The sequence below is a fragment of the Hydractinia symbiolongicarpus genome, chromosome 7 (genome assembly GCF_029227915.1).
Source record: "Hydractinia symbiolongicarpus strain clone_291-10 chromosome 7, HSymV2.1, whole genome shotgun sequence".
NCBI classification, from domain to species: domain Eukaryota; kingdom Metazoa; phylum Cnidaria; class Hydrozoa; order Anthoathecata; family Hydractiniidae; genus Hydractinia; species Hydractinia symbiolongicarpus.
In genome coordinates, this window is record NC_079881.1 from 16,514,237 (window position 1) to 16,533,675 (window position 19,439).

At 33.4% G+C, this 19,439-nt stretch overlaps 1 protein-coding gene across 2 annotated transcripts; it reads right to left on the bottom strand.

The window, feature by feature from the left end:
• Positions 1-9,290: 9,290 nt before the first annotated feature.
• On the bottom strand, positions 9,291-15,584 carry LOC130648909 (uncharacterized). Of its 2 annotated transcripts, XM_057455038.1 has the most exons (8): positions 15,473-15,584; positions 15,217-15,360; positions 13,525-13,755; positions 11,863-12,039; positions 11,395-11,631; positions 10,948-11,155; positions 10,493-10,637; positions 9,291-10,255 (listed from the first exon to the last, which is right to left on the bottom strand). In XM_057455038.1, the coding sequence occupies exons 2-8, from the start codon at positions 15,247-15,249 to the stop codon at positions 9,664-9,666; spliced, it is 1,623 nt and encodes a 540-aa protein (XP_057311021.1). In that variant the 5' UTR covers positions 15,250-15,360; positions 15,473-15,584; the 3' UTR covers positions 9,291-9,663. The 2 variants fall into 2 exon arrangements, with proteins under 2 accessions (XP_057311021.1, XP_057311022.1); XM_057455039.1 differs by lacking the exons at positions 13,525-13,755; positions 15,217-15,360; positions 15,473-15,584 and having other exon boundaries at positions 11,395-11,786; positions 11,863-12,003.
• Between the last annotated feature and the right edge of the window lie 3,855 nt (positions 15,585-19,439).

The window sequence follows — 19,439 nt, forward strand, 5'->3', positions numbered from 1 at the left end:
CTTAGGGTAACAACTGTAAAATTGAGCCAACCAACAATAAAAACCTTAGGGAGAAAATAATATTAGGCAACAAATATCTGCAAAATATGTGCAAAAACAATTATAATTTTCTTCTTCTCTTAGTTGTGTTAGCAACTTTTTTCATTGGTGTATACTTGCCGCAACTATAAAGCGATCGTTCTCTGTACAACAATTAGCACCACCTCCCTCCCCCTGGCAAAAAATAGACTGGAAAGATTATTGCTTGCGAGAAGGTTATTGCTTGCGAGAAGATTATTGCTCGTGAAAGGATTATTGCTTGATGAGATTATTGCTTGATGAGATTATTGCTTGCGAGAAGTTCGTTGCTTGCGAGAAGATTACTGCTTGCGAAAAGATTATTGCTTGCGAGAAGATTATTGCTTGTGAAATGATTATTGCTTGTGAGAAGTTTATTATTTGTGAGAAGGTTATTGTTTGTGAGAAGATTATTGTTTGTGAGAAGATTATTGCTTGTAAAAAGATTATTGCTTGTGAGAAGATTATTGCTTGTGAGAAGATTATTGCTAATGAAAAGATTATTGCTTGTGAGAAGATTATTGCTTGTGAAGAGATTATTGCTTGTGAGAAGATTATTGCTTGTGAAAAGATTATTGCTTGTGAGAAGATTATTGCTTGTGAGAAGATTATTGCTTGTAAAAAGATTATTGCTTGTGAGAAGATTATTGCTTGTGAGAAGATTATTGCTAATGAAAAGATTATTGCTTGTGAGAAGATTATTGCTTGTGAAGAGATTATTGCTTGTGAGAAGATTATTGCTTGTGAAAAGATTATTGCTTGTGAGAAGATTATTGCTTGTGAGAAGATTATTGCTTGTGAGAAGGTTATTGCTTGTGAGAAGATTATTGCTTGTGAAGAGATTATTGCTTGTGAGAAGATTATTGCTTGTGAAAAGATTATTGCTTGTGAGAAGGTTATTGCTTGTGAGAAGATTATTGCTTGTGAGAAGGTTATTGCTTGTGAGAAGGTTATTGCATGTGAAAAGATTATTGCTTGTGAGAAGATTATGGCTTGTGAGAAGGTTATTGCTTGTGAAAAGATTATTGCTTGTGAAAAGATTATTGGTTGTGAGAAGGTTATTGCTTGTGAAAAGATTATTGCTTGTGAAAAGATTATTGCTCGTGAGAAGTTTATTGCTTGTGAAAAGATTATTGCTTGTGAAAAGATTATTGCTCGTGAGAAGTTTATTGCTTGTGAAAAGATTATTGCTTGTGAGAAGATTATTGCTAATGAAAAGATTATTGCTTGTGAGAAGATTATTGCTTGTGAAAAGATTATTGCTTGTGAAAAGGTTATTGCTTGTGAGAAGATTATTGCTTGTGAGAAGATTATTTCTTGTGAGAAGGTTATTGCATGTGAAAAGATTATTGCTTGTGAGAAGATTATTGCTTGTGAGAAGGTTATTGCTTGTGAAAAGATTATTGCTTGTGAAAAGATTATTGGTTGTGAGAAGGTTATTGCTTGTGAAAAGATTATTGCTTGTGAAAAGATTATTGCTCGTGAGAAGTTTATTGCTTGTGAAAAGATTATTGCTTGTGAAAAGATTATTGCTCGTGAGAAGTTTATTGCTTGTGAAAAGATTATTGCTTGTGAGAAGATTATTGCTAATGAAAAGATTATTGCTTGTGAGAAGATTATTGCTTGTGAAGAGATTATTGCTTGTGCGAAGATTATTGCTTGTGAAAAGATTATTGCTTGTGAAAAGATTATTGCTTGTGAGAAGATTATTGCTTGTGAGAAGGTTATTGCTTGTGAGAAGATTATTGCTTGTGAGAAGATTATTGCTTGTGAGAAGATTATTGCTTGCGAGAAGGTTATTTCTTGTTAAAAGATTATTGCTTGTGAGAAGATTATTGCTTGTAAGAAGATTATTGCTAATGAAAAGATTATTGCTTGTGAGAAGATTATTGCTTGTGAAGAGATTATTGCTTGTGAGAAGATTATTGCTTGTGAAATGATTATGGCTTGTGAGAAGATTATTGCTCGTGAAAGGATTATTGCTTGTAAAAAAATTATTGCTTGTGAAAAGGATATTATTTGTTACATCATCTTTTACACTTTTAATCTATCCACCTCTGAATTGCTATAAATTATTATAACTGTAAGGCTGTCTGCAAAAAGGCTATTTTACTTATCATAAAAGAGAAAAAAATAATTACTTTCCTGTTCAATTTAAAAATTAGTAAATACAATAAAAGCTAAATTGCAGACAATTACAGAGTATGCAGTAAATTTAATAATGTACCTGCAACTCTGGCTTCAGACTGTGGTAGTGATCCATACGGATGATAACGGGCTGCTGCGTATGCAACAAAAGCAACCAAAAAAACTCCAATAGATTTCATTTCTCCTTGCTGTGTTTGAAATGACATACAAAGGAATTAAGCTAACCTTTTTATAGCGTTTTCAATACAAAAGGATGAGGGAACATCAACGCCTCGTTAATCTATGATTAGTTGCTCCATTAATTTCTGTCATTGGACTATTTGAGTTATTAGTCACATGTTGCGTAAACTCGTTTGAAGAAATGTTAATTACGTATTTCGGTTTCGTTTAGCATGTGCATGTCCTGCCCCATCCAAAACTTTCTAATGATACATGAAAGACCTATTACCCATGTTTAGAAATACAGTTTATATCACCTGCACTACGGAATAAAAGTATTTATAAGGACGGATATATTTTCTGAAAGCCAGATAAATTCCCTATCGAATAGTTTTATTTTTGTTAAAAAATAATAAGCCAGAAAGACGTATCAAAAACCTTCTTCGTTTTGCCAACTCTTTAGCCTAAAAGGTACAAGTGTTTAAAGGGCAAAAAAATGTCTGGACGTGCAGTTTCCAAGCGGTCCGGCGTTAAAGTACTATTCCGCTTAGCTTCCGTGTTAAGACAAAAACGAGTGTTTATCGTGGTATGATCGTAGACAGTAGTAGGGGCAAATATGTACGATTTATTCTCGAGAATTCAAATTACTTTCGGTATCTCAGTTTTGCTTTTAAGGCCTAGTTTCGAATTTAGATCAATAAGTTCCTTTTCGTCATTTTTCTGTTACAAATTTATTTCTTATTCAAAAGAAATATACTATGAATCTATAAGCTTTAAAAATAAAAAAATTAACAAAAATAACGATTTGGGTGTTTTCATGTATCTTGAAGTACCCTTTCTATCGTAACAATTATCCGGAAGCTGAATGAGGAAGTTTAAAAAATAAAATGTTAACCATTACAATTTAAGTTGCATTTTTATCTCCTAGTAAAGAAGGTAAGCATGTACATCCATTTAGTTTGCATAAAGAAAACGGACGGAAGATGGAGACAAAATGATATTGTTTTGACGACAAATATATGTGCGTGCACGCTAGGAAATGAGTCTCTATAGAAGTAAGCAAAACCAGTGAAACCAGTAGTTGTTAATAGCAACAATGTTGTGGCAGTTAGATCGTGCTTGGTGCGGTTTTGCTGCCATGCGTTCTAAGATACTTTCTTGAGACAAAAAAGAACACGTGAGGCCACGCCAGCGTGATTCTTATGGTTTTTCTAGTGGTGGACTTTTAGGCGTAATATCAACACAATCTAATTTTATTTTTAGGTTTTACACTGACAAAAAACGTAATTAATTTGTTATGAAACATTAATTTGAAAAGAGTATTTCAATTTTTAGAAGGCCTTGCCACTAAATTGATCCTGGCTTGCAAAAGTGATTCAATAGATTGAATTATTTCTGAAAGCATGTTAAGCTTCATATATATTATATGTACATATTAATTGTTTATATTATAATCTATTTTTACAGTAAATGATCTTTCCTTTCTTCCTGGTAACTTTTATATTGATTAAGTTTGTTCTAGATCAAAATTGCGCATTTAATTACTTTTTCTATGAGGTAGTTAAATAGCGCTCAATGTCGATTACAACTTTCAACGAGCTGAAACGCAGACGACAAGATAACCATTGCAACGTTGTTGTTGTCCCATTTTTCGGCCTACGCAAAACTATTCAAATTAAAACAAGCACAAAGCATATTTAGAATCCATTTGTTTGTTTTTAATGTTACATCGTGGATATGGAAATTCCAAAGCTTACATAACTTGTCTCTGACAAGCTATAAAAAGTTATTTGAAGCGGAAGTCTCCTCCCCTCTCCCTTCCGTAGCACGTACTCAATGAATATAGCCATCGACTATCTAATTTAGCTACTCAACATCAAACAAAAAATGTTTTTGTAAAAATTACCTCAATGTAAACACTCATGTTTTAATAATAAAAAAAAAAGAACGAAATTAATTTTCCTTCTTAACGAAAGATTGCATCACTTTTTTATTGCAATTCATTTTAATGAACCAATTAAACAATATATTTTTGCTTATGTCAGTTTTTCTGTGACTCCATTAAAAATTTAAAATTTGACTAAATTACCACATCTGCCTAAAAGTCAATTACTTGAACTCTACAATGAGTTTAAAAATTCTGTTAGAACTTTAAAATTTCTGACAGCCAAATAAAAGTTGTTACACCATGGAGGTAGAAATAGACATGGTTAAACATATCACACGGCTGTTGCACATTTAGCAAGAAACACGTCAAGAATTTTCCAAAAATCCGGTTTTATTTCCGATTTTCGGGTAAAATCCCCCCCAAAAACCAAGAATTCGGATAAATCACGCGTCCAAAATTTACATTGTAATTCCTCTTGATAAGATAACGAAGATAATTATATTTTCCGATTATAATGGTTTCACAGAAATTTGGGGTAGTTTCGAGTAAATGGCCAATATGCAAATGTCTAAGGTTCTGAGAGGTATGGGACATAATATCTGGCACAGAGGTGTCTAATACACAAATATACGAACTTAATAAGTACCGTAATCCTGAAGCGTACCAAAAAAGTTACTAAAGAAAAACGGCAGGGGGCGAAATCCTCCCCCATTATTATTGCATGTGTTTTGCGCTGCAAAGGAGGCAACAGTCTGTTATGAGCATTACATTGGATGCGCATGAGAAAATCGCACCATGGCCCTAGGTTTTTTAGCGCCCAAACAAACTTTTAGTGCTATATAATATCCGCACATTTTGCAGAAGTTAATTTATTTTTCCGCCACAAATTCAAACTGTTGTTATTTTAGAATACATCAAATTCAAAAAGGGAATTCATCATACAAAAAGAATTACCCATAAATAGTTGTCTAGGCGTAGGCGGTTGTAAATGAGCATATTTTCTTTGGCTTATCGATTTTGTCCTTTTGTTTTCTTCATAAAGTTGAAGAGCAATATCAAGGGGCTTATTTGAACATTTTTATTCTTTCTTCTCATCGCATTTCCAAGAAAAGAAAGACGTAATAGAAAAATAATATTAGATGGAAAATATTGTAATGAACATATTTGTTTCTTACAAAAGTTATTGATGGAATTAAAAGCACATTATTTTTTTTCCAAGTAGCCATTTCTGTTTTTCACTATAACGTCCAAAATTCCCCTCCACACTGGAAAATTTGGACAAAACTTTGCACATGTGCTCATCAATACCTGCTGCAAATTAGTTTGTCACATTTTATTTCGACACGCTTTTTTAAAAAGATGTGGCAAAGCATGAACTGATTACGTAATAAAAAAACGGGAGGGGATTTTCGGACCTTTTACGGAAAAAAATAAAATAATCAATATACTGGACATTGCCGTATTCATAATTTAATACGGCTGCATGTTTTTTATTGTACTGAAGACTTTTCTTATAAAAACAAAAAAACTGAAATTTAAAACCAATTTTGGTGGAAACGAAAACGTTTATGTAATGTTCTATAAGTTTTATTTTGAAATGAAAGCGAGTATTTGGTCATCATTTTTTTGCGTATGATGGCATTTACAGTTGACCCTCGTTTTCGTGAACCATGAGGAGATCGAGCAATTTAGTTCGCTATAATGAGGGATTCGTTAAAAGCGAACTTTTCAAAAATGGTGATCTCATCTTTTTTTTTAAGCCATGTCGATACTGTATTTCTAGTAATGTCATACTTTTCGGCAACTTTAGATGGCTTCACACCAGATTCAATTTCTTTGAAAGCCTTATATTTTTCACCCTGTTTCCCTTAGCAGCCGACATTTTTTAAACAAAAAATGAGTAAACAAACAATTGAATAAAATTCAAAGATAAAATTCAAATTCTAAAATGTGGTACTATTCGCTCTAGGGTAAATCAGGCGTTGTGTTAAGATATTTTTGTTTGATATAATGAGGAATTCGTTAAAACCGAGTTCGTTAAATAGAGGTATTTTATGAGAGCTTTGTTAGCGAAAATCAAGGGACCGAGACATTTTGTTCGATATAATGAGGGATTCGTGAAAAATCATGTTCGCAAAATCGAGGGTCAACTGTAGTTTACGAAAACAAATGAAAAATAATATAGTATTGGCATGACAACGAAATACCCTAAAAAATCAAATGTTTCGTCAGTCTTATATTGCACTGGAATCCCCTAAATGCGTACTCACATTCAACACGCGCGAAAACTCATTTCTTCCAACAACAAGCATGTGTACCTGCAACAATCAATCAGTAATTTCGAATCAAAAAATTTCTTTTGTGTTACATTACAGACTTAGCTGCCAACTTCCCATGTTGCAAGAACAGAGACACGTGGTTATCTTCAACAAATCATTCTAGGATGATTTAGTCAATTAAAACAAGGTAAAGCAACAAAATGTCACTTCTCTATTATGAAAATATAAAAATATAAAAAATGATTTCTCAAATTTGGTTGATATTAATATAAGACTTACATTACGTAACCTAACCGCTCGGTATATTAATCTCACGTAACAAATGACATACTTGTCGACTCATTTAAACGAAAAGCAATGCCACATGATTGTGGCGGCTAATAAAAAAAGTATTCGATTACTAAATCACTTTCCTCAAAACATAGATATATTAAATATATGTCTATGCTCAAAGTAAACTGTTTTATGTGTATGCAACTAAAGGTGATTGCTGTGGCTATCGACGGACGAAATCCGGTGGATTTTTCCACCGACTAGTGCAATTAAGACAACCATAAGCGGCATGTTATTACTTTATTAATGAAACAGGATAGATAGCCTCTTAAGTTCCTAAAAGTACTGCTATCAACGAGGTCTTGCGAAGGGGGTCCTAGAGCATTTAAAGCTCCTATTTGAGCTACGAAAGTCGTGCAAACACAGCAACCGCTCAACATGACAACAGCCCAGCCCGACCGGGGTTTAAACTCAAGCCCTCCTGTTCTGGAAGCAAACGCTCTACTACTAGGCTACCGGCAGAGGGAATACATAGTGTTGGCGAAAATGAACTTAAACAAAATGAATTTAGAAAATAGGTGTATTACTGCAAATATAAATATAATTTATATTACTTTATATCACTTAGTGTTTTCTTGTTTATTTTAAATATGTTATTTGGTTTATTTCAGAATATTATTTTTTCCTACTATATTTATATATCATATAAATTTTATTCACGGAGAAAAACAATTTTAATCTCATGTAAACCGGAATGTGCTATTATTCATATGCTTTGTGTTCGCAAACAAATGTTCTATCCACGCTGTTTTGCATGAGTCACAGAAGATATGTATTTTATTGATTGCGTTGGAAGAACACCTCTCTCTTCTTCTCCTTGATAACACACATCGCTTTACTTTTTCTTTATGTCGGCTTAAGATGGCTTAAAGTAAGTAGGTTGATTACAGATCATTTTAAAATGATGAAAGTTTATTTAAATTTGTCTTATCTTAATATACTTTCCTTTGACGTCAATATTGCTCTAACGTCAAAGTTTGCTAATTTACAGAACAAATTTATAGGCGATGTTTTATAGACTTTATCAAAGAAATTTTATCCACTTTGCAAAAGTCACAGACAGAAGCTGTGTATTATTATAAGAGATGTTGAAAGTTACTTAGAGTACTGTTTCCAATCCACCTTTTGAAATCGAAGGATGGTACTTTTTACACTCAACCTGTTTTTCTACTGTGCTTCCACGACTCAAAAAATACACAAATAAATATTCTCAACAATACTAGGGCACAAGGCGAGATATTAATTTTCTTGCCAAAACTATCAAATATGGATCGATTTAAACAGTAACATCGTCAGTCTCCTTTTTATCTTTTTTTTTCGGATTTATACAAACTGCCGCCATAAAGATGCTAACCTCTGCTAATGATAAGAGTATCGTAATCAGTTGAATATAATACTATTTGAGCATTCTACATGTTTAGAGTTTCGAATGTGAATTCCTTGAAAGTGGAATACGCAAACTTTAAGATTCAAATTTGTACCTACTTTCAAAACAACGTCATGCATAACAACCATTTGAGTTTTTTTTTACTTAAGCAGTAAGGTGCTGTTATAAACATGTCGATAATAAATTATCTTTCATGAAGCAAAAAGCTCTGAAAAGTTGTTGCAGAAGCAAAAGGTATTACACAACAAAAAATGAGGTCGTCGCACAGCAGTTAGAAATATTAGAAGAAAAGAAAAACAATAAACGTAGAAAGATGAGGAGAAACCTGAAATAAGCATTTAGGCTCGTAACAATGTGTAGCAAAAACAATATACTTATGACTTTGGTACGCTAAATAGATTATAAAGTAACTACTCAATAACATTTTACAAATCTTCTCAACAGGTTTGTTTTAAGACAACGAACTCGTCAGCAACATCTATCAAGAAAATTATGTCAGTCAATTCCTTATGGAAAGCCAGTATAGCCAATACATCGAAGCGCTTTTGCGACATGGTAAATCGAATCCAGATTTCAGTCTACTTGCTAATAGAAACGATCGTTTAGGGGTAGCGCTAGGGTAGGGATGCACCAACAAGGATTAACTTTATTGATGACCGAGATAACTTTATTTACACAGTACAGTAAAACTTCAAAAATCTGTAACCATGAGCAATGATTTCTTTAGTTTCATTCTGTAATAGGGGACAGCTGTGAACACATATACTTTCGTGTTGTATATTCTTTTCTCTCTTGCAAGAGAAAGAATATTTTACAAGAATGTGTTGGTAGCTTGGGATCTGAATTAATTGTTACAATTCTATAATTTGTAGCTACAAAATATTGTACAGATGTAACCACGACGTACATCTGAATTCAAGACCCACAAGTTTCTTTAATCAAAACAGTTTCATTGGAAGAAATTAGTAGCTAATTCCTATTAAATTAACTTTAAAAGGATTAAATGTTTATTGCTTTCTGTGCATTTAAGCATTCCGAAACAAAAGTGCGAACATATTATTCCTTCTTGTATAAAATTGTACACTAGTTACTGCAAATAATCGTACAATATATTTTAGAAGTGGAAAATACCCATATAACTATTCTATTTTGTGGATCAGGACTGATTTTGGCTGGTGGTCATGGCTGATTTAAAAGTGGAATGTAAAGGCTAAGGAGGCCTTTTTGCTTTTAACTATTTTTTTTTGAAATTCAAGAAATCTGAAATTCTAGTAAAATAGATAAAATAGTTTTTTGAAGCTATCATAGAGGGTTTCGTTGGTTGTAATAAAATACCATATTGCTATGAGATCGTAAAAACGTGCGCACATAAAAATTTAATCTATTTACAAAACTAAAATTTAACCTACATTTTATCTGCCATGCGAGGTGACGTCATCCTGAGTAATCAAATTTTCCACCAATTTTAAAGCGTCTTTAAATTTTTTCTCGCTTTCAGTAACTGCATCTTTCTCCTTCGAATTGTCATTCGTTCGGATGCTTTCAATAAATTCTTGTAATGCGTTTCTCAATTTTACAACGACATCATTAACCTCATTCACATTAGGTAAATCTTGCTCAATCCATTTTCGTATTTCAACACCTTGAGCTGACTTTTCTTTTTCACTAAGATTTTTTACATAAATGCCGAAAAATATCATATCAATAGGCAGTAAAACAGCGCTGAACACAACTCCTGCGATTGCCAATCCTCTGCCTGCAGTGCTAGCTGCACGATAAGCGGTTACACCAATATCCGAGATATTCTCAAAAGCAACAGAAAGTCTAGCTAGCTTCATTACAACATCAACAAGTGAGAGAATACTTTTTCCAGCATATGCTCGAAAGGTCAGCTGTCGCCATATGTTGTTTGCTGTCTCTTCGATCTTTTTCAATGTTCTAAAAGTTTCATTCACCGCAACTTCGTATTCATCTCGAATTAGTTTTATGTCGTTTGCTGTTGACCTTAAAAAAATCGATCAATAAATAAATAATCGAATACTTCTATTTCTACTTTTTATGCTGTTACTCCTTTCATCCCTCTATTTAACTTTGTGCCTCAGTAATTTATAAGTATTTCTTAGTGGTTTAAAAAATAACAAAAATCATTGATTCATTTTGCTGTAGAAAATCGGTTTTAAATGGGATTTTCCGTAATATAGGTAATGTGGAATATTTAGTAATGGGTTTATTCATGCGTACTTATTTATTCCAAATTCAGCCAAACTGGCTCCTGCCGCTGTTGCGCCACCAGCAAATGCAAGTGAAGCTCCAACTGGAATCAGCACAACCGCAGCTCCAAATGTTGCAAACATTAATCCAAAACCAACAATACTGATCACACCTCCTAGTATTCACACACAACATTAATACAATTTAAAATGGTTTGCATATCCCAAAAATATTCATTTAGGCCATATCAGAAGTATGTTACTTCTACCATTGCCTAGAGGGACATAGTTGACCTCTGTTTTGGTAGAGGAAACAATGGGGAAGGGCATAAAAACTGCTTTAAAAAACATGCGGGGAAGGGAGTTATTAGTTACAGTTATATAGTTTCGCCGGAACAAAAACAAGGAATGACTATTTCAGAGAAGGTAAAGATTGAAGTTTCCGGACTTATTAAAGCAGTAAAAATTGATAAGGTCAGTGCAAACCTGCAATAGACGCAAACGTTCCTGTAGCCTTTGAGATATTTACATTAGTTCTGTGTGTATCCAATTTGTCAGCTATTTGTAACAGAGAATCTCTATGCTGGTTTATAATAGCTGCACGTGATCGAATCAGATTATTGATGGAACGCTCCAGCTCGTCAAAATTTCGAGTCAGTTCTATCTGAAATATGGCGTTCGTCTGGTTGACGTTCTTGAATAAAGAAAGTTGATATTTCTTTATAAATGGGACAGATTTTGACATGATTTTCATTAGCAGTTCATTGTGTTTCGCGAGTTTAAAAAAATAATTTCAAGTACGGAATTATTTTTGAAAGCGACCATCCTCAACAAACCAAGTCAATTAAAGCCAACTCAAAAAAATCATTTCAATACACATTGGCTAAAATTTATGAAGGCGTTACGACATAGATGTATAGAAAAAAATTAAACCTTTGCTTGCATGCGCAAATGGCCATTGCCAAAAGTTATTATCCCATCTCCTTCATCGCCTTCCATGTTGTTTATAGCAGTCAATGCACAAAAGACTTGTGTAAAACAGTTGTCCATCAGTCCACCAAACATTACAGGAATTGCTTGACTAAACCTTTGACCTTGAAGAACTTTTTCATTAATTTCCATAAAACTTTGAAGATACATAACGTTCGAATATATATTTGCTGATTTGCTCTGCATAAAAAAATAATAAATAAACAAACAAAGAAACGAACCAATAAACGAACGAACAAAAAAAATAAAAACTACATATACAACAAAAAAGAGGAAAGGGGAAGTATTGATGGCTAAAATACTCATTCCGTCCCTGTTGCCTCGTCTTCATTTCTCTGATAAAAAAAAGATGACAGAAAAGTTCAGGATAAATTTCGCAGCAAGTATGAATCAAAGAATAATAATATTCACCTGCAAGATCACATATATCATAGTTGGTAATAATTCATCTGCACCATTTTTGCCACTGGTTGCAGCGTTTGCGTGAAAACAGCAATCAACAAGACAAGATAACTTTTCAAACGGATTTTCTTTTACAGACATGCAAACTAACTGATCTGCAGCCATTGAGATTTTCAACATTGGTTCCTAAATATCGGAAATATAATTTAAAGTGCTTATGCGCGAACTGTTTATAATACAGATCGCAAAGCAGTTTGTGGGGTCTGAGACCCCGTACCACTAAAATTATTTGTGAATGTAAAATGGCCACTTGGAAGCTTTTCTGGAGTGGCCTAAGAGAATGCCGTAGTGTACAAGGAAGTGTAAAATGTGTTATTACAGGCCTCCGATTATGTTATAGCTGGGCAATAAAAGAAGAGATTTTATTTCAAAAATACAAAGACAGGAAATAATTTGTTTGTTAGCTACACCACTTAGTACTGTGGAGAATGGTTCAATGTTTATTGTAGTTCTTTACAAGTAAAAAGTATTATTTAATTTTTTTTAGCCTATAGCAGTTCCAGCACATTAAAAAATTCAAAAAACAGAAAAAAATCATTAGTGAAAAATGAGATCGTAAGCATATCGTATAAGAAACCTGAAATATGAAAAAAGAATTGTGGGTATTCCCATCTCATTATTACTATTCTTTACCAGACCTCCCGCTATAATTGCACACGTGGCCCTACAACAAATCTTTTTTACAGTCCTAAATTTCGAACTATTAAACCGCGTGTATCAAAAGTTATCCTAAAACAACGTGAAAATAGATACAATAGTACAATATATGTCATGCATGACCTTGGAGGAAAGAATACGGAAGGAGAAACAACTCTTTTAAATCTATTGAAACACTGCGTGAGGTTCTAGCAGGTGTCTGTATAGAAACTTAATTTGAAATTTTGGCGGTTATGTGACTAAATTATTCGTGAATAAGAATTCGCAACTATGATTGGTTATAAAAACAATTAGATAATTTGATGATGAATTTGATAATATTATCAAAACAAGAAGCCATATTGAAATCGGTAAAATTTCTTTTGTTCTTATGTTAACATAATTAGCGAAGAAGCACATGCTCGACACTTTTGTAAACAAAAAGAAAAAGTTTATATCTCGTTTTAAAACGACGTTCTGTTATAAGAAGTTATTTCTTTAGTTAGAATAAACATTAATCCAGCACACATTTTGTCGGCACTCGTCCGGCGCATATCCATCTATATTGTTTCATGATCAAAGTGGTATACTCAAGCCTGCAAAAATAGGTTAATATCATGGTTAAACGCTTATTTTCAAAATTATGGATGCCAAATATATGTTTAATAATAATAATAATAATAATAGTATTGTTGAAGTTTTTAATAGCGATGTTTACCGTCTTATATTAGGCACACTTTCCATACAAATATCACGTGCCTGCAGCGTGTTACAGTCAGATTTCAGTAGAAAAAAGTTAGCCCCTATTAAAGGAGAATATGGAATTTGATCAATTTTTTGCGAAAAAGACTCGGTCGAGCACTTCACGCACTGATTCTTTTGAAATTAAAAACAATAGAAAATTCAATACATTTAAAGCGTACAGAAATGAAGTTGTTTCTCCTTCCGTATTCTTTCCTCCAAGGCATGACTTACCGTTGCACACAAATTGATGTCCAGATGATTAGGTGTCACCCACGAGAAAGATTCAATCTTTTCTAGCATTTCTTCATCTTCTGCCTGATACTCCAGCCAATCGGGAAAGAGCAGTCCATGAAATATGCTACGGGTTAAAATTGTTTGCAAACGCGTACTTAGTTTACTGTCTTTTGGAATCGTTTGAAATATGTCCCTATGCAAGCAATCCGACAGCTGTTGTATTGCTTCCTAGCGAATAAAAAATGTATTTTAGATGGTGTAGTGGTAGCGTATTCGACTTGTAATCATAAGGTTTAGAGTTTGATTCCCCACTTCGGCGCCCTTTAAATATAGTAATAATATTGTTAACCTATTCGGTGCCATCTACTGACCGCTGTGTGTGGTATGCAAGCAAAGTTAAAACAATGCTATACATACCTCTAGCGGTAGTGTAACATAGTTACAGTCAAGAGCAAGAGAAAGCTAAAAGGATGGATGGAATCCCCAAGGACATAAAAACCTCTCGTTACTTACTTATCTTCCTATCTACCTACTTTAATTAACACTTTCTTTTTATTCTTCTGACTTAATGCACACAAAAAAATTCCAGTCGATCTCGACAGAGTTTTGAACATTTTCAGAGGTCAAAGTCAAGTGCAAGTTAGCTAGGAGATATAGTAGGTATAAACCCTAGCCAAGAGACCCAGTATAATTTTTCTTACCACCAGGAAATCGGAATAACTAAGGTGGGAAAAATTACGCTGGGTTTTAAACGATTTTTCGGCGGTCAGAATACTGGGGGGTTAGATATTGAAAATTGCCCTTCAAAGCACATTTTTTTTTTTAAAAAAACGATTTTTCGGCGGTCAGAATACTCACCGCCTTTTTTGATCGGTTTATTCTATTTTTCTTTGCTCACGTGGTCAATATCAGAAATTCCTTTGTTTTGAGTGCGAATGGTCTCATTCACCAGAACAATTATAAATAATTCTTGTACTATTTAAGAGGATAAGATGTGACAACGTCGACTTTGTGCTCATTGGTTAAAACCTCTTTGGTTGATTGTAACTCAGGTTTTACTATGAGGTGAATTTGATTTTTGGGGATTTGCTCCGACTTTTGTTTGAGAGAACCTAAATTTGATATCCTCAAACTCAAAATAGCTACATAGCTTCAGGCACAATTCTCCTGGATAACAATAACAAGAAGAATTGCATTTTCTAACATTTTCAAATGCGATTTTAGGCGATAGCAACTTTGACAGCTTTGAAGTTTTTTTTGCGGAAGAAAGTCTTAAGGACTATTCCAAGATCACAATCCCTAGCATTGTTTTCGGGATTATCATTTCATTAACCCCCTTCTTTAGCTGCCCTGTCCTGCTTTTTTTCTTTTCTTATAACAAAACACGTGTAAAGTATGGTTTAAATTTGTATAATATAAAAGCCCCTAAAAACACGCACGTACATCAACAATAGCTTACAAATCGGATCCTGCTCGCCGTAAAAGTAATTCCTGAAGGACCTTCAGAATATTTGGAAGCTATTTATTGGAGCTAAAGAAAACAACATTGGGTATTGAAATTCGAGGAAAACCGTCAAACATTTGCCTTCCATTTACCTATTTAGGTTCTCAGAGCAAGTGTTAAAGCCATGAGGGTTTAACTGAAACAAACCATAATTTGCATAAGGACAAGAAAATTAACATACTTACATCATAAGTAGTATGTTCTAATATATCGTTCATATTTATATTTTTGCCTTCTCTTTTATGCAATTTCAGTGGGTTGAAACATGCTGAGCGTGGCGCCTAAACTTTATATCTGCAAAGTAATTGAAACACAGAACATTTCCAGACCTGAAAAGAAATTAACTTTCTTAATGTTTTAAAGAATAAAGGACAACTTTCTGTTTATCTAACTTTATTTTTAATGCAAAGGGGAAGGGAAATAATAAAAACACAAACTTACCTAAGAACAGGTTTCCCAGTAGTCTAGTTCGATAAAAATAACTTTTATAATGTACAACAGCAGAAGCTTTCTCTTTCGTCGTAAGCTGTGTAAAGTTTCTGCACACTCCATCACGGGTGATATGTTAAGGAGCTATGTCAAAAGGGGTGGTTTCTACATGCTCATTTAAAAAAACAATTCGCAAGACGTTTATCTTGTAAATAAATCTAATGACATTGTCAGCCCTTATTTTTTACGGCTTTAGCCGGTAGAAATTTAAAATGGGATCCTTTTTTGTCGCCGTTTTTACCGCCGAGACTAGTGAAGCACGGAAGGGTACCAATCTAGTATAGCGGTACGGGAATTATTAGTTTCTAAAGTGTTGATAACAGAACTACCCTGTTAAACCGTACAAAAAGTACAAATCATTTTGCATTATTATTTTATGTTCAGTTGGTTTCACCAAGCTACAACAGACGTTTGTTATCTTTTTTGTGATTTGGAATTTTATGAAGTTAGATTTTTAGTTGCTCACAAGGGAGTTCCAACAGGCTAAAATTTGTTTTAGAAAACGAAATAAATCAAAAATAATTGCTTTTATTGATTTCTACGTTTCATTTAAGTTTTATAAAATCGGTGTTTACACACTTTTTCTTTTTTCTTTTTTTTTGTCTTTTGAAAATAAATGCCAGTTGAAAAAAATTAACTATTGATAATGCAAGCACTTTTTTCGGAGCACTTAAGTAAATACTCCTCCGTAGGGGAGCTGATTTATTTTTGCTTCAAATGACGCGTCAATAAGAGCTTTTACTTTCGTTAAGATTTATTGAGATAAAAATCATAGCATGATAATACTTTGTTTGTTGTCTGAAAAGGGTAAACAAAAGTTTGTGGCGAGACTAACTTTTTTATATGTCTACGATATCAAATCTAGGGAATTAGTTGCTACGGAGACTGAAGACAACATCTTAATGAAGCATTAATTTAGACGCCAGCAGCGATTTAGCGAGAAATGTTTTTATACCTCTCATCTTATTTTTTACCTGAAACATCATTGAAAGAGACAAAACATAATCTCTTTGTTGCATTCAGACGTTCTTAAATAACGTAGGATACGTTTATGATCAAAACCATAAACAACATTGAGGCAGAATATGTCAAAATTTAAGTCTTAAAAAATGCCCAAGTGAAGCTGTTGTTGGTCGATAGGAGAGAGAAAGGGAGAAAAACGATTATTTGTATAAAATTCACCATATATTAGAATTCTTCCTACCATAAAATTGCTTGGATAAAATAACAGATAAACAAATTGTGACAAAATTGAATTATAAAATGCCACGGGATTAAAAGGTGATACACTACATACATTGACGTTAACAGAAAAATACTGTCATTTAAGGTTGAATCAAATCACAAGGAAAGTCTAAGTTCACCGCGAAAGTTAATAACTGTAAATGTCGTGTAGCTATGAGCGCATAAAATAGCTTGTAGGCCATGTTGTCTTAATTTACTTTCAGCGAGATTGTAGATGCATTCCTGATGTGGAGATATGCTTTGAAAGATTAAATCTCAAAATTTCATGTTTGCATTACAAATATTCAATTTCGTTATCTTAAATAGAAAGTAAGAATTAAAAGTTTTAATCGCTGTAACGAAAGTTAGTCCTATCAAAACACTGTTTTATAATACTCAAATATTACATAAACATTTAATAATTTTAGAATATTTTCAACGAATTTACGAAGAGAATGTTTTAAAGTTTCTTGTTCACTTAAAGTGTTATACTCATTCTTGTTTAAGTCCAGTGCATCTTCTAATGATAAAAACAATCATTCTGACAAAAACAGCAACAACAAAAACACCAATAATTAACAATGGTGTTGTTAAAATGATATGTTGAGACCAAACACAAACTTTTGTGATTTCATTGATGCCAGGGACACTTGATTGATCATTCATGTAAAGGAAAGCAAAAAACAAGTTTTCCATATTGATTATTGATAATATCAAGAGAGAAATGGTTTCCAAATGGTTCAAAAACTTCTCACGGTATGGTAACACGTATAGATGATGAACCAGGTATAATGATAACAAAGGCAACGTCAACAGCATTCTGGCAACTGGATTTACTATAAAATTGCAAATGACTGCTAACAATAATCGCCGAATAATTATTACTGACTCCCAATTTAATGCTTTTAAGGAATTCCCTTTAAATGGACCTGTGAACAATTCGGACACGCTTTCTATTACCATAAATTCATTTCTGCTAACATTCAACGTGGTTGTGCGATGAACACTGTAAAAGTAGTAATAAAATGATAAAGGTGGAAAAGCTAAGGAAAAGTAAAAACCTTTTAGGTTCAACTTTCTCCTTTGCAGCATTTTAATTGAAAGGTAAACACAAATTCCAAATGGTAAAATCCATACCAATGTGATGATAAAAATGCAATATTGCCACACAACATCACCTTTGATAAACAAGTGTTTCTGGTTGTTTATCTCGACGCAATGGAGCAAGGTGAAACATAATGTGGTCACACTGGTATAACCAAGTAACGCGACTTGTATGAAGCAGTTGCGTATTTTGTCCGCGACACGACATTCACTAAAATGTTCAAAACATTTCAATTTTATCTTTTTTTTTATTAGGCGAATAATGGTAATAATGCCAACAGAAACAACGAGAATAAGCAAAAGCATAAACACGTTGCTTGATTTGATCACTTGTTTAGAAACTGCATCAAGATTCTCCATGAAGCAGATTTTTGATAGGTGAAATTGAATCAATTGAAGATTAAAAATGTTCGAGATCGTGTCTTTAAGTTGATGCAAAAAACCGTAACTAGCTTTTTCTGTGGCTGGTATATGCAACAAAACTTCCATTTGGTAGAAAAAAAACACAATCGTCTTAATACCAGAAGCAATGTATTTAGTTTCACGACCACTGCCTTGTTTCTCTGTTGCAGCCATTATAAGATTCACATTTATGTGAATCTTATAATGGCTGCACGCACAAAATCCCTTCTCTGTCTCTGTTGCAGCCATTATAAGATTTACATTTATGTGAACAACAGTAATGGGAAGGGCAAGGTAGAAATTGTATCTGATTATCTCTACGAGCATATCCCCAAAAATTTCCTCGACTTTGAATTTTGTATTCACATCTACCACCAGGAGGGCATTTCGTGCATGAAAATTGTGATAATACCTTTATCCATGCTGTACATTCCTCTTGGACATCGGCGACATTGCAAAATAATAAGTTTTTTTGATGAAACTGCCATATCAACATCATAATGTTTGGGGCAAGATATAAATACATTTTCAAATGTTTGTCTTATCTTTTTTCTATCCTCTTCAAAATTAAAAATTTCAATTACAGGCGAGTCTACAAACGAGCCGTTAATTAAGAGCGACACGTTTATTAAAATTGTTTTTATGCTGGTCCGAATGATTGTTCCCGTGGTTAACTCAGCCGTTGATGTTAAGTGAAATTGGCAGTTCTTTATGTGTAGTGGGTATGGCCAGGTGTTATATTTTCCAGAGTATACGGATCCACCAGCAACAGTAGCAACGTTGTTGTAAAATACAGACTGTTTTATGACTGTTTCGTAACCGTAGCTATATATAGCTCCCCCTAAATCAGCGTTGTTAAAAGAGAAACTACATTGCTTGATAATGGAAAGGCTTTGTTGACTTCGTATCGCACCTCCTCGAGAACTATTATTATTTGTAAAATTACACTGTGTCATTTCAGCCCTTTTGACATTTAGTATAACAATTGCAGACCTTTGATAATTCGAAAAAATTGATTTATCAACAAAGACGTCTAAACACTTGTACACCAAAAGTCCCCACTTTAATTGAGCTAAGTTACTTTTAAAAAAATTAGTATTTGCGACATTAACCGTTGAAATGCATTTCCTTTCAAATTTCAAAACAGGACCCGTCCATGTAGAAATATGAGAATTCGTAATATTCACAA

Coding starts and splice junctions, on each gene's coding strand:
- LOC130648909 (XM_057455038.1), bottom strand. CDS start 15,249: ATGAACGATATATTAGAACATACTACTTATGAT. Junction 13,756..15,216: donor TAGAACATACTACTTATGAT/GTAAGTATGTTA, acceptor TTTATTCGCTAG/GAAGCAATACAACAGCTGTC. Junction 12,040..13,524: donor ACATCAATTTGTGTGCAACG/GTAAGTCATGCC, acceptor TCCGATATTTAG/GAACCAATGTTGAAAATCTC.